Consider the following 14,983-nt stretch of genomic DNA (forward strand, 5'->3'; position numbering starts at 1 on the left):
TCAAAATAAAATGCATCAAAGCTCTCAAAGAAAGTAAACAGATTTTTTTTTGCCAAGGGTATTAAGTTTTCCATTTCAGGTCAACTAGAGGAGTTATGAAACTAATTTAAACAGTACAATTTGTGTCCAGATTTTTAAAAGGGTGTATGCTGTTAGAAATTACTGAAAATTATTCTCCAGCATACAGATAGCAGTCCAAACTATAGTCTTAAAAAACAAAAAGATTTATTGACTTATTTTCTTTTTACCTTAAAATACTATTTCAATATAAATATAACATTAATTAAAAAAAAAATTTCAAAAAAATAATTTTTTCAAATAAAATTAAATAATTAAACCAGAAAAATTAGCATTAAACAAAAAACAAAAATGTTAAACAAAAAATGAGCAAAACTAAAATCAAATAATCTACCAAGCGTGAAACTACCACAAATCAGCATTGATAAATAAATGAAACCCAAAACGAACAGAAATTACAATAATTAACCGAGTCAAACTCAAAACGAGCAGAAATTAACATAAGTTGGGCACAAAACCCCTATGCCTTCCCTAGGCTAGAACAAAATTTGTACTTTACTGAAAAAATACAAATGAATGTGCCCTCTCTGTGTTGTTCCAGGGCCCTGCTATTGTTGAATAAAAAACAGAACGAAAAAAAAAACATTGGCAATTATGTTATAGAAACACTTCAGTGGCATTCAGAATTTTATGGGACTTTTAGATGCATTAGTTGCTTCAAACAAGTAAGATAAAAACACGTCCATTGACCAAAAGTAACAGCAAATAACTCTTAAAAATTTTGTAAGGCAGCTATGTAGATGTTCTGAAAGAGAAAGTGTCCTAAAATAGTCCTCCTACAGAGCCAGTTCATCCTACTATTGCTTATACTGATAACCATCAGCATAAATCTTGTACTTGGAGACTATTTACCAGTAGCTTAATTCGTTTGTCAGTTGGCCTATGATATACGCTTCTTGAGATCCAATAAATATTATGTTTATACGAATTTTAGTTCAAACTCATTCAGTTCACACAAAACTCAGTCCATTCAAATACAGGTACTCTCATTAACTTTCAAGTGTTGCAAAAGAGTTTTGACACAAAGTTCACTATTTTGTAATTTATAGAAATTTTTTATTTCACCAGAAAGTTATCACCATACATTAATTTAAATATTTTAATTTATACTTGGTTCAGTTAAGTGGAATTCATCAATTGTCGACGAGTCCAATGGACTGTTCATATAGTGCTGGAAATTTCTTGGTTCTTTGCTGTAATGTGAATATACCTAAAAATTAAGTCATAAATAAATTAAATTATCAAAATAGTATTAAAAGCATACAAAATATTTCAAACCATATAATTTTATATAATGTATTGACAGACATGCAACTAGAATTACATAGTATGGTGGGTAGCGATCATGGGTGTGGATTTCGTGACTAAAATTAAAATATGAAAAATTTTAACTTTAGTTAGTCAATTTATATGATTGATAATAGTTGTTTTATACTTTGTATAGTTAATTTTAATCTTGGTTTATTTTTTTTTTTTAATGTCTAAAACTCTATAAAACTTACTCTCCTAATTTCAGAGTTTAAGTATGGCTGCAGTGACAGTCACATAATAACAGTGTGAAACCCACACAATATCAGGGCCTAACAAGGTCTAGCCATGTGTTCTGATACCACATTTGACAAAATTTTAATTTTTCTGTAGTGGCGTCGAGGTTGTGACGTTAGAGTGTCACTAAGTGACCCAGTGATCGACTCTTGCTGTAACAAAACACTTCAGGTTCAATGTAGTGACCTGAGTAGTAAAAAATCATCGTTAATCAGATTACTTACTTACTGAATATAATATACTTGTTTTGTTTTCTTCTTCCCAGCAGTCATTTAAACTCTACATAAGGATGATTTCTAACTGGCATCAATCTAAGCTCTTACTGCAATGCGTCAATTTGAGCGTGATAGCGCCCGCAACTCGAAAATGCTGTGCTTGTTTGGGGCCTGTTCATTCAGAAAACGGGCTACTTATATGGCGAAATAGAATCTAGTCAGAAAAGATCAGCATCAACCCTAAGGTGATGTCCACATGTAGATCATGTCTACACAATTGACAACCTGAGGCGTGAATCATTACAACAGAGACGTGACCACTTAATAATATCCTTGAACATCGATACTCGCAAAATATTATCAGAATAATATCTAACTTAAAGATGCTTCAATGTATGTCAAAACCAGGTCAAATTTGATTTTAAAGAAACTTAATATTATGACAGATTCTGCAGCGAAGGTCCAAATCAGGTAAAAGATGAAATTTAAGACAGTGAAGATACTGAAAGATGCTGCAGCGAAGGTCCAAACCAGGTCAAAGCTGAAATTCAAGACAGTGAAGATACTGTAATATGCTGCCCATAATAATTAAAAGATTCGATCTCTGGGTCACGTATTGCCAAGCTAAGGTCAAACCCTCTACGCCGCTACAGAAAAATTAAAATTTTGTCCAATGTGGGATCTGAACACATGGCTATACCGTGTTAGACCCGGATCTTGTGTGGGTTTCACAAGGTTATTTTGTGCCTGGCACTGCTGCCATTCTGCCACTCTGAAATTATTATATTCAGTTGTAAATATTGTTCTAGATTTCAAACAAAAAATCAAAACAAATTTCAATTCAATTTTCAAAGTCTAAAACAAAGATTATCAAACTTATAAAGTGAATAACAACTTTTAAATTTGTTAATATTTTATTTTTAGTTCCGAAAACAACACCCCGTATCACTACAATCAAGAGTATTTAAGTCTCGTTGCATTTCTGTACATCCATTTTATAAAATTATATTTTTTGAATTATTTGGTATACTTGGCATAATATTTTGATACTTGAAATTATTTCTGAATTAATTTTAAGATATATTCACAGGCCCTGACAGAAACATTAAATGTCCAGCAATAGCTGAACATTATTGGCCTCTTCGACACTTGCTTAATTCCACGTAACTGACAACATGACAAATTAAAATATTTTAATTAATTTAGGGTGCTAATTTTAAGGTGAAAGAACAAAGTTCTATCAAATACAAACTAGGGAACTTTGTGTCAAAACTCTTGTGCAACACTTGCAAGTTACTGAGATTACCATTATTTGAATGGACTGAGTTTTGTGTGAACTGAATGAGTTTGAAATTATATTAGTATAAACATACTATTTATTGGATCTCAAGAATCGTATATCATAGGCAAACTGACCAACGACTTAAGCTCATGGTAAATAGTCTCCAATTAAAAGATTTATTATGATGGTTATCAGTATAAGCAATATTAGGATGAAATGGCTCTTTAGGAGGAATATTGTAGGAAACTTTCTCTTTTAGAACATCGACAGAGCTGCCTTACACCATTTTTAAGAGTTATTGTCTTTTAATTTTGTTACATGGACGTGTGTGTCTCTTAATTGTTTTCAGCAACGACTGAAACTAAAAGTCCCATAAAATAATGACTTCCCCTTAATTTTTTCTATAACATAATTGCCAACGTTTTTTTTTTCGTTCTGTTTTTTTTTCAACAATAGCAGGGCACTGGAACAAAACAGAGAGGAAGCTGCAATATCTAGTGTCTTTTGTGATTACCAAATTGTGGCTAAGACGCTAAATATAGACACGAATCACTACTTACTTGGGTTTACGACTATTGCGTGGAAAATATTATCACAAAACTGAATTTAAAAAAATTAAGTATCTTTAATTGAAGCAGAATTTTTTAATCCAACAGCAATTGCAAAAATAACTTGTTTCCAAAAGCTTCATAGAATTTTTATCTGAGAGGAAGTACCTTTGCTGAGTTTTTACTTTTTAAGAAACTAAAAAAAGGTAATAATTAGATTTATAAAATTATAAAACTGAATTTATCATAGAGCTTTTTTTTTCAATTTGTTGGACAACATTCATATGACCTCAACAATTACGGACTTTGTTTTTATTGCATCAGGTGCTCCCTGGACTCCTTTATCATTATGAGCTTCCGCTCAAGACTACAAAGTTCTAGATAGCATTGAAGTTCTTTGGGATAAAGTTGTGGAAGGCTTCGAGGCCTCCCGGGCTCATCTACTAAAGTTAACTGAGAATAAGGAGGACCTAAGAAGACATAACTTGTTAGAGTTAGACTAATAATGCAAGCCAAAGGCAGGGTCAAAATATTACTTAATTAAAGAACTGAGACCAGAAATCTAAAGCTGCAGATGAGCCTATGCCCCGTCGACCAACTATTAAAATCTTTATTTCTGTTCTGACTCATGATACAAAATTTCATGGTATCGACCACGCAATATAAGCACAAGTTTTGGTCCAAAATCTCTGCTGATGTTCCTGAATTCCTATGATGTTCCTTAGTTCTGATGACGATCCTGAATTGTTATGAATTGTCAATATTGAAACACTCCTGAAGGGTGTTTCAATTTTTTTCTCTAAATTTTAATAGTAGTCACTAAAACCACAAAGCATAAAGAGCACTACAAACATTTTACACAAAGAGAAGCTTCTCCAAGAGAAGACACAACAGACATTTATAGACTGTCATCCTTATATATCATTAAATAAATTATTTTCGATATAATTATAATATAATTATATAAAAAGAAACATTATATAAAAATAATAAAGATAAAATAAAGTAAAAAGAAAAAAGAAAAGGACATGAAGAAAATTAACTTAACAATAATAATGAGCACCATAAATATATTAAACCATGAACGTTTAGAGCCCTCTCCGACAATCACTACAAAGTCTTTTTTAATTCATACATGAGCATATAACTAAAAATTCTTTGTAAAATATATATTTTTTTTTTTAACACCAATCAACTCTCATGACTTACTAAATATGAAGCAACGTACTTAAGTTAATCATGAAAACAAGTACACTCACTTTAAACCTCAGGCATTTATATCTCTGCATATCATGTCCCAGCTTAACAAAAGGAAACAAAAGTTCCCACTCCTGCATGACGTGCTATTCAGCCACGGTCAAGTGGTCATAAAGACCCACAGACGGTCTTTTAGCTGAAAGAAAAGTGTACATTTGGTATCAATGACCACAGACCTCCTTAGTTTCACATTAAAGACATTTGCCAGAATAAGTGTTTTCAGTCAAAAATAATTTTAAAAGTTTTGTAATCTAATGTCATGTTGAACTACTTCTAGTCATTGTAGACTTAATTTTTTCGCTTTTTAACTCACAGTTTTTAAAGAAAACTTATTGATGTCCATAAAAAAAAAGGTTAAAAAACTAACCAAGATCATTATCAATATCCACAGTGAGTGCATTAGCATCCACAATGAGCATATATTCAGGGTCTGCTTCTACAGGGCCAGAAATATCTTCAGTTTTTCTGTCCTTGCCAATCAAATGATCAATATCTTCAATTATCCCTTTTAGTCTCTGTGAGCCATAAATTTTGGCTATCTCAGTGGCAGAAGTCAATCCTGAAATAAACATAAAAGTAAGAAAAAATCATTTAGCTGTACTAATATAATATAATAATAATATAGATTTATTCCCTGCCAAAACTGTAAAAGATACAATGGGCGGCAGAGTATAAAAAAGTGAAAAAAATGCAAAAAGAAAAAAAAAGACAAACAACAAAGTAAGGTTTAACACTAATATATACAATGAAATGGGCCCTCAACATTGACATTCAAATAACACATTCAACTCAAGTCTGTCCCTCAAGAGTTACCCAAGGATGACCTAGAGTCATGAACTTTTTATGAAAACTCGCTACTCTGGCAGGAACTGCCAAGGCAGGGTCTATCAATCCAAATCTACTGATAAAATACCGGTTTTTGGACCATGGTGGTAGTCCAAGCAGATACTTAGCATATTTAAAATAAATCGTGCGCAACTTTTTCTTCTCTGTCTGTGTGAAGCAACTCCAAAACGGAGAGATGTAGAGAAAACTCGGTAAAGCAAATGCATTATACAATCGGGCTAAAATATCACGACTAAATCTCGTCTTGCTCAGGACAAGCTTTCCATATGCAGAACGAACTTTTCTAAGGGTATCGGCGATAATAAGTACGCGTGAGGCCTTGAGTGATGCACCGATCGGGACTCCAAGGTAAGTAAGAGATGAAACAGGTTTGATTTCTGTATTATCTAGCATAATGCATATGTCCTCAGTCGACACTTTATAATTGAAAAATAACAATTCAGTTTTCGATGGATTAAATGTATGGCCGACACGAGTATATTCTACCTTTAATGCACTAAAACAACTCTTTATTCCATTCAGGGTTCTACTAATGTTTAAAATGTCGTTAGCATAACCTATGAGCGACACATCAATCCCACATAAAATACTCGTTGTTGGTGCTTCATGTTGCACTTTGATTACGGAATTATTGAATAAATCTGGTGAATTTACTGCTCCTTGCCTAATACCCTTATTCACTGGTATATCAATTTCTAAAGACATATCACAATCCCAACCAGGACACTTTATCCTAACACGAAGATTACTATACATTGAATCAAGGGGTCCGATTACCGAATTTTCTACGCCTCTCTCTGCTGCAGAGAGTAAAATATGCTTGTGGATAGACAAATCAAAAGTACGGGCAAGATCATGGGCTGCTAAAACTAAAGAATCATTGTTATTCTCAGCGTCAGTCAGTATAGACACCAGCGAGTAAAGGGCTTGGTCACATCCAAGCAATCGCTGGAACCCACACTGGTGTGGGGGGACTGAGCACTTGCTTATAATTTCGGCACGAATAAGAAGCTCAAATAGTTTACATAGTGTAGTCGACACAGTAATGGGCCTATATGATGAGCACTGGGAGGGAGGCTTCCCTGGTTTGAGAATAGGTGTTATTACATCAATGCAAAAGGTATCCGGAACGATACCTCTGGTAACAATAATTTGGAATAATAATGATACATGTTCAAGAAGTTGTTCACTACCATAGAGTAAATGCTGGCCACAAATTTTATCGAAGCCTCTCGAAAATATCTTTTTTAGCTTTTTCAGGCATTCACGTATTATACTTCTATTAACTACCATGTTCTCTTTCGGCAGTTTTAGCATTTCATCTAGCTCACTCTGGTAAGAATTGCGTAGCGCTTGGTCAGGACTTTTGAACTGATCCGTGAAGTAAGCATTCCAGGCCTCTTTTGTTGGAAGGGGGACCTCAGAGGTCGATTCTTTGGGCTTCACTAAATTCCGCCAAAGGAGTTTGGGATCGGACTTGCTTTTCTTGCTGTATTCGTCAATTATGTCTCTACGGTGCTTAGACAAGGCTTTTGCAAAGGCATGTTTAGTATGATTCTTCACTTTCCAGACTTGCCCAAATCTTGGCTTACCATTGTCACACCATAGGTGAAACCAGAACTTTGCAGTCTGGCATGCTTCTGTTAAATTTAGGTTAGCGGACCATCCTCTAATTTCAGTGTTTACTCGAACTTTTCGAGAGGGTACGGCTGCTGATTCGGCACACCGAAGGGCATGGCATATTGAGCCAGAGTAAATGTTCAACAGAAGTTTCTGCTCTTAGGCCGGGATGTCACTGTTGGACATCAGTAGCGGGAAAGGGACTTGGATCTTTTCAAGAATGCTATTACACACTTGTTGATACTGTTGGTTGCAGCATCATCGAGCTTCCAATCTTGCACAACTTTGAGCTTTGGAGCTGCACTTTTTTTTACTTCAGAGAATGGGCAAGCGAAACTCAAGGATATAGGTAAGTGATCGCTAAGTGTACCACCCATTAGTACCGACAAGGATTCGTTCTGGACATTGAATGATGTAACAATATGGTCGAGATTAGATACTGAGCCACTGTTATGACAATAACTGAAGTTTTTATCTTTATCCACCACCTTGAAGCCATCTGGTAAGACTCCTAAAGCTATTTGTGTTCTGGGACTGTCAGTGTCAGTAAGGTTGCAGTTGAAGTCGCCAATAATTAAATAGTCATGACCTGACTGCTTTATTCTCAACACACATTTAGCAAGTTTCTCGCAGGATAGGTTGAATTTTCTCTCTGATCGATCAGTCTTGTAATTAGTAGGAAGGTAAACACAGATCAGAACAATACCATAGACGTCCACTGCGATAAAACTGTCTTGCTGCTCGACAAGTTTGGCGAAGATGTGATCTTTAATTACAAAAGCAATGCCTCCAGATGGCCTTCCTCTACAGCTTGATTTCGCTTCTCTAATAAAGAACCGATGCTTGTCAGAGAACTTGATACAATCCAAGCTATCCTTGCTTAAGAAGTGTTCTTGTATGCAAACTATGTCATGATCCTTGGCTAATTGTTTTATAATTGGCACCTTATCACGTAAATTTCCGTTCATATTCCAAGACGTTACTTTAAGAGATGAAATGAAGGCTCTCGTTAGTGCGGTTTATTCATTGCTTTCAGGGCTTCGGGACAACCGATGCTCTAACAGGGGTGCTTATTGAATTTGCGAAGTACGCACAAACTAGGATTTTTGTAAGGATGCTCTTTTTTTGAAGCATGCCCTTCTTTGCTGCATCTAGCGCAACGTTTAGAGTTTTCACATTTTGATGCTAGGTGTCCATAGTTTTGACAGTTGAAGCACCGGCGTGGGACATTAATAAACTCATCAATATGAATTCTTTCGTGTCCTATCAAGGGCAGATTCCACATTGCATGTTGCAGATCACTTTTAAGAGAAAACTGCAGTTTGAAGGACCTGGTTGCTCGGATTTGCTCTGCTTTAACACAATTCGGAACCACGGCTAATAGAGCATCAGCATCAATTTCTGTAGGTACAAGTCTACCTATACCAGAAAAGGTAGGAGTTTTCATTTTGGGGTCCAAAGTCGCATTATCACCGTTTAGAATAGCAACACTCAGTTTTTCGGCCGCGTGTTTGTCTTTCAGGTTTATACGCCATTCAGTTTGGGTTTGCTTCAACTCACCAACATGATCTGTTATGCTTGAATCGTTGTTACATAGTTTGTCAATAAAAGCTTTTCTCCCAGCAGCGGAAGGTGGCGGGTTTTCCGGCTTCTTAAGAATGACAGCATAGGTGGAACTTGTCGGTGCTTGTGTTGGCAGGCTATGCGTTGTTGAGTCCTTATTTCGGGCAATCAGTGAATCTAACTTCGTATTCATCTCGTTAATGTTTCTGGTAACAAATGCGCTGATTTGGCTACCGCAAGAGGGGACTTCTTGGGGCTTGGCAATGACAAAAGTCAGTAGCTCCACATTTTTTAGATCACATTCTTTTAAGAATTTCATTATGTCGAGAACATTTTCACTTTCAATATGTTTTATGGAGGGGCGTACGTTTGGATGAACAATAGAGTAGATGAGGATTTTAGCCTCCTTGATCGATTCTTTCCCAAAGAGGTCGGTGCACGTCTGAGCTATCTCATCTTTCGGTACACCACTGAGCATTGATCTTAGCACATAGTTCAGTACAGCATTCCAGACCAATTTTTTTGGAGTGGTCATCTTGGCCAAGGAAGAAGTCGCTCGTAAAATATTCACCGGCAACGTCACTCGGCCAAAATTTCAAAAATTTAATATGCTAATAATACCTACATAAATATTACTGTAGCTAAAAATCGTTTATCCTAGATATTAGATACAGTCATATGATATTAATCAAGCACCATTTGATATTAATCTAGATATTGTTTATAGAATTTATATGGCCATTTAGAAGTAGTATAACTAAAGAAAATATAGTAAACCAGCCAAAGTAACTATAGCCTACTACTTTCATTACTAGCAACTCACTGCAGCATTGACCTACCTGGGGCTGCACACACTCTTTTTCATCCTGGGATCTTCAAAATCATGGTCTTTGTCTTCCTCTTAGAATCCAGCATCTTTTAAATCCTTTTTTTTAAAACGTGTTCTAACCCTATTTGATTATAACCTGCTATTTTTTTTTATAATTTCTGGGAAACGTCTTTTTTTGAAAAATAATTTTTTTTATAGGTACAATCGAGTGTAACATCATGGACACCTTTTCTCACCGCTTGGGTGTGCTTCATTACCCCCCCCCCCATGGCACTGGGGGCAACAGGTGGACCCCGTCCGTCCAACCGGGTGCACACCCCGCCGCGGCTGGATGGACCCAAGTCTGCTTAAAGAGGGACCCCTTTGCACACTTCTGACCATGCTGGTCTCAATGTTTATATCATGTACTGATGCTGATCCAGCCTGGTTAAAATTTAAATTTAGCAAAAGAAAAAAAAAATATATACCTTTAACGCTGGAGACAGACCAGCCGGGTCACTGAAATAACGCAGTACTGAAGCTCCTGGGGGAAGACAGACACCACTCTGTTCTGGCAGAGCCCAATGAAGAGGAGAGGTTGGCCTTGTTCTCAAAAGCTTACCTGTCTCACCTTTGCTTCTTAGGGCGATGATAAATATAGAAAGAGGTAAGATGGCTCTTGCCTTTTATCTTATGACAAACAAGTCTAAAGATGAAAATAACAATGAATTATAAAATTACTTTCCTCTAAGCTCTCCTCTGTGGTAACCATTGGCAGTTCTAACATCTATTGAACCCAGGGAAAAATCTTGATTATAGCCATCCACTGTCTCCAACAAAATTTTTGGGTAAAAAAAATCATTTATTAACAAAATTATTTTAATTTTAGTAATTAATCAATAATTTTTTTTCATCTGTTATTTAGATTATTTAATTATTATTATTATTAAATTTTTCTACTTAGAAAAAATTTTTAACATTAGGTAAAAAGAAGGTAAAGGATATGGCACTAGACCCTTAAAGTCCAAACCAATGGTGTTGATTTCCATCTCAAGGCCCTTCAGCTAGGAGGTGCAATGGGGGGATAGGGGCCAGTCATCCTGTGCTTTAACACACTCTTTCTGCTTACCTTCCTCATATTTCTCCAGGTACCCATTTAGAGCTGGGTCAACTCTGGCTGAGCTTACATAGTCATACCACTGACCCCATCACAAACCAACGACTTGGATACACTCGGATTTGAACTAGTGCATGACCCTACCTCCACCTCTTGTGTTCCCATATGATTTACTAGTGCTTCTACAAAATTTTAATGAACGTGCTGCTCAAAGCTCTGGTATCCATAATGAAGATAATTGACATATGAGTTTTGATGCTGCTAATGATAATGAAACTCATCTTGTTTATACTGGTACTGATACTACGAACTCACTGTAAGACCACGCTGCCTGAGAAAAAAACACCTGCACAAATTCTTCCTACAAACATATCTCTTATAATATTCACTCATGACCTCCTCCCATATAGTTCAGTGTCATGTAAATTCTTCTTTATAAACTCTGTCTCTCACAGTATTAAACCACTCCTTCTTATATACATATAATGATGACTCCTGTTCTGTGAGCAGCTATTGAGAAAATGATTTATAATTGTATTCTTTAATTTTTAGAGAAAAATAATATTTTATACCCTCCTCAAACTAGTTTCAGCAAACACCATTCCCTTACAGTTGCTTTTGTCTCCTTAATAAATACCATAAAATAAGTTCTATGAAAAAAAAAAAATAACCACTTGGCTTATTTTCTATAATTTTAATGTATTTATTAAAATATTAAATACCAGATGCATGTTGAAAAAATTAATAAAATTGGATTATCCCTGAAGTTATTATCTTTCATAAGGTCCTTCACTGAAAATAGAGGTTTCATTGTTCTTGTAGGTGTAGCCTCTTCACAAAAACTATAATAACCACAGACCTTCCCTAGGGTCAGTCCTGAGCTGCCTCCTGTTCTTCCAATGTCTGTGGGACATGAACCTCTACACACTACGATACAAGGTTCCGATGACCTGGTTTATGGGCAACTGATAATACTTTTGAGACTGAACATTCAAAGTTGCAAAAGTTTTTATTTAAATTTGAAAAATTTTCACGAACATATTTCTTAACAATTGAACCGTCCAAGTCAACAATCATACAATTCCACCACAAGCACAAAACAGTTAATGCACAACTAACGCTAACTGGCATTGTTCTACATGAGGATATTCAAATAAACTATCAAGGCCTTATGTGTGACATAAAACTCAATTTCAAACTTCACAGTAAATTCACACCCTGGGGTTGCAATGATAATACTTTGCTTCAGTTCTATAAATCTCATAAAAGACCTCAAATTGATTATGGTATCATAGTATATGGTGCTTGTTAAAAGATTCAGATTCAGAAAAAATGAAACATCACAAATGATACAATCAACATTATATTTGGTATTAGGAAATCAATAAGTTAACAGTGAAAGATTAAAGACAGTGACATAATAACAATAAATTACAGACTTAGTACACTTCGAATAACTTAATTGACAAAAGGAGAAGAAACCAGCTCACACACACAGCATTACTGGTCAAGATGTCCAACCAGGTACAGAGGCATTGAACAGACGTTTGTCATTCCTCACATGAAATTTTCAGTGCCAGCTAGGCCTATTACCCACCTAGTCTCACACCCCCATCCCTGGAGTCGGTCTCCCACCATAATACATGCTAATTTCTCAAAGTAGACAAGAGAACTTACCCCCAGTGAATTGATCTAGACTAATAGTGCTAAGCTTACTAACACTCCCTGTTTTTCCAACAAAAAATGGGCAGTGTCTTTGCGTGTCAGTTTCGGTCAGTGCCAGATCCAGGGGGTGAGGGGGTGCTTCCCCCAACGTAGTTTAAAGTCTGTTAATTTACTTAATTAACGCAATTTGCGTTAATTAAAAGTGCACAAAACATAATTCTATTGTCTCCCCCTATTCCCCCCCCCCTCTAAAAAAGTCCTGGATCCATCCTTGGGTAGGGTCATTCATTTAGGGTCTATCACAAATGAGAAGGTTGCATGGGAAGCTTATCTCTCATCAATTCACTGTGTAATAGAATATTTAATCCTTTATATAGAAATTCATCAGATTTAATTTCTATAATAATGTAACTAGAACATCGTGTGAATAATCACCAATTGATTCCGAACATTAAAAATATTATAGTATAGTCTATCTCTTGTGTATATTCTGGACCTGATGCAAATTAATATAGAAGATGTATATAGATACATCTTATATCTACATAAGATGTATATAGATACATACATTTCATTGCCTTAGTCTTGCAGATAGGCTTGCTTCAACAGTCATAATAACGTATTTTCAATATGTTACAATAACTAAATAGTTGCTAAATTTTTACAATCAAAGTCAAAGACCAAACTCAGTTAGAAATATATATCGATGGAGATTATGAGAGGCCCAGCTGATAATAATAAACAAAAGTCATTTCCTTTCAACATAAAGCATTTTTCTAAAATCTATCACATAATATTTTCAGGCTCAAATGGACTAAATTTTCAGGCTTTTTTGTATCGGTTTCCAAACCCCTCCTTCCTTCTTTACAGACATTGTAGTACAAGAAAACAAAACATCTAATCATTGACTATTTGAATGCAATATGCCGACGTCTTCACAGCTGGTACTTACAAGTAAACTGTTAAAGCACTTCAAACACCACAAAATCTGACCCTCAGACAAGATTCTGACCAAATCTGCACACATAGTAATTATATTGAATTATATCCACTGATATTTAAGTTTCTAGACTCAAGATATGTGCTTCAAGAGTTGTATTCAATCCCACGACAGTGCAAGATAAATCAGAAAAAATCACCTTGAGCAGTTCAACAAATCTTAAAGTGAGTCAAAAGGAAAAGTGCTGAATAGTTTTGACTAAACAGCCTACTTGCACCTCAATAGATGAAGAAGAAGGGACTCTGTGTGCCAGTGCTCAAGCACAATCGCAGCAAGACACAGAGCAGTATCTACTGGGGGTCAGCCTGCTGTCTTTTCCTTGAAAATTCCTTGCAATTCTGCTGCTGAAATCATGAACAAGTTTCCTGCATGGTTTACAACAACCCACATGAACCAGATTTATGCCACTGACCTTTCTTCCTATGCTATTAAAAGATTTATGTTTATAGGACTACGCAATTTCATTAAAGATTCTCTCGTGACATCTTACGTTCAGTGTAATTCTGAACATCAATGCAAAGATGGTTATTTTAGACAGCTGGACTGTGGGCTTTAATTTTTGTTTTCTTTTGATATCCTGTTTCATTCTCAAAGGTCCGAAAAAGGTCAAAGGTCTGAGATTTATATTTAAAAATTATTCTAAAATGAAAAAGAGAAAAGATGTTCCATATGCAGACGTGTAGTTTGATATATTGTGACAAATCGGGGGATGTTTTCAATACCGAGTTATAAATTGGACGAACATGCCCCTCGAGACCTTTTTTATGCTCTTTCAAGATATAACAGTGGTTTTAATCATACATTAAAAGAAACCTTAAAATTCTGCTTTTTTCTACTATTTTATGACATTTATTTTTAGTGTTATTTTCTATAAATATATTGGTTTGGCATAAATTGAATAAGAGATTAAATAAAAGAAAAAGTGATTAAAGTGTACTTATTGATTATACAGCCAAAAATCAATGTTATGATGTGTAAAAATCAAGAACAAACCAGTTTTATCTGACTTATTAATAAAACATTATTTTACGGTATTTGCAATTTTTTGGATGGATTAAATAATACATGTTAATATTAAAATTTTGGCCTTTTTTTTTCCCATTTGGGGTGGGTGTTTATGGTATTTTATGGGAGGTTACCCCCCCCCCCCCTAATGTGCCAAAATATAGCCCAAGTTTGTTGCTAAAGTATTATATTTTCATCATGTTTTTGTATATTTAATTATGAATAACTTAACTTCACTTCTTGAGTGTTGGCAGTATAATAAAAAGTACAGCTTAAAGGAATTGATAATTTTGCCAGGAATCTTCACCATTTAAAAATTTGTCGAATTTTGTCGAAAAATGGTATATTATAGCCAAATGTATTTCCCGATTATTTTCTTGCAAAGTTTTATGTTGTTTTCCGACTTTTGTTTCTTTACAAACAGTTGGTCTTTA

General features: G+C 35.1%; 1 protein-coding gene across 1 annotated transcript; it reads right to left on the bottom strand.

Moving 5' to 3' along the window:
• Positions 1–1,211: 1,211 nt before the first annotated feature.
• On the bottom strand, positions 1,212–8,359 carry LOC148938724 (uncharacterized). Its single transcript, XM_089107588.1, has 4 exons — positions 7,636–8,359; positions 6,002–7,549; positions 5,293–5,484; positions 1,212–1,288 (listed from the first exon to the last, which is right to left on the bottom strand). Exons 1-4 carry the CDS (start codon positions 8,357–8,359, stop codon positions 1,212–1,214), a joined length of 2,541 nt encoding a protein of 846 aa, XP_088963714.1.
• Positions 8,360–14,983: the final 6,624 nt, after the last annotated feature.

Source organism: Artemia sp. Qi Xiang Cuo, unplaced genomic scaffold (assembly GCF_049724085.1).
Source record: "Artemia sp. Qi Xiang Cuo unplaced genomic scaffold, ASM4972408v1 HiC_scaffold_3006, whole genome shotgun sequence".
Taxonomy (NCBI): domain Eukaryota; kingdom Metazoa; phylum Arthropoda; class Branchiopoda; order Anostraca; family Artemiidae; genus Artemia; species Artemia sp. Qi Xiang Cuo.

Excerpts from the sequence above, each read along its gene's own strand:
- LOC148938724 (XM_089107588.1), bottom strand. The coding sequence starts at position 8,359 with ATGAACGGAAATTTACGTGATAAGGTGCCAATTATAAAACAATTAGCC. Across the intron at positions 7,550-7,635 it reads CGATGATGCTGCAACCAACA|AGCAGAAACTTCTGTTGAAC; the intron begins GTATCAACAAGT and ends TCCCGGCCTAAG. Across the intron at positions 1,289-5,292 it reads GGATATTGATAATGATCTTG|GTATATTCACATTACAGCAA; the intron begins GTTAGTTTTTTA and ends CTTAATTTTTAG.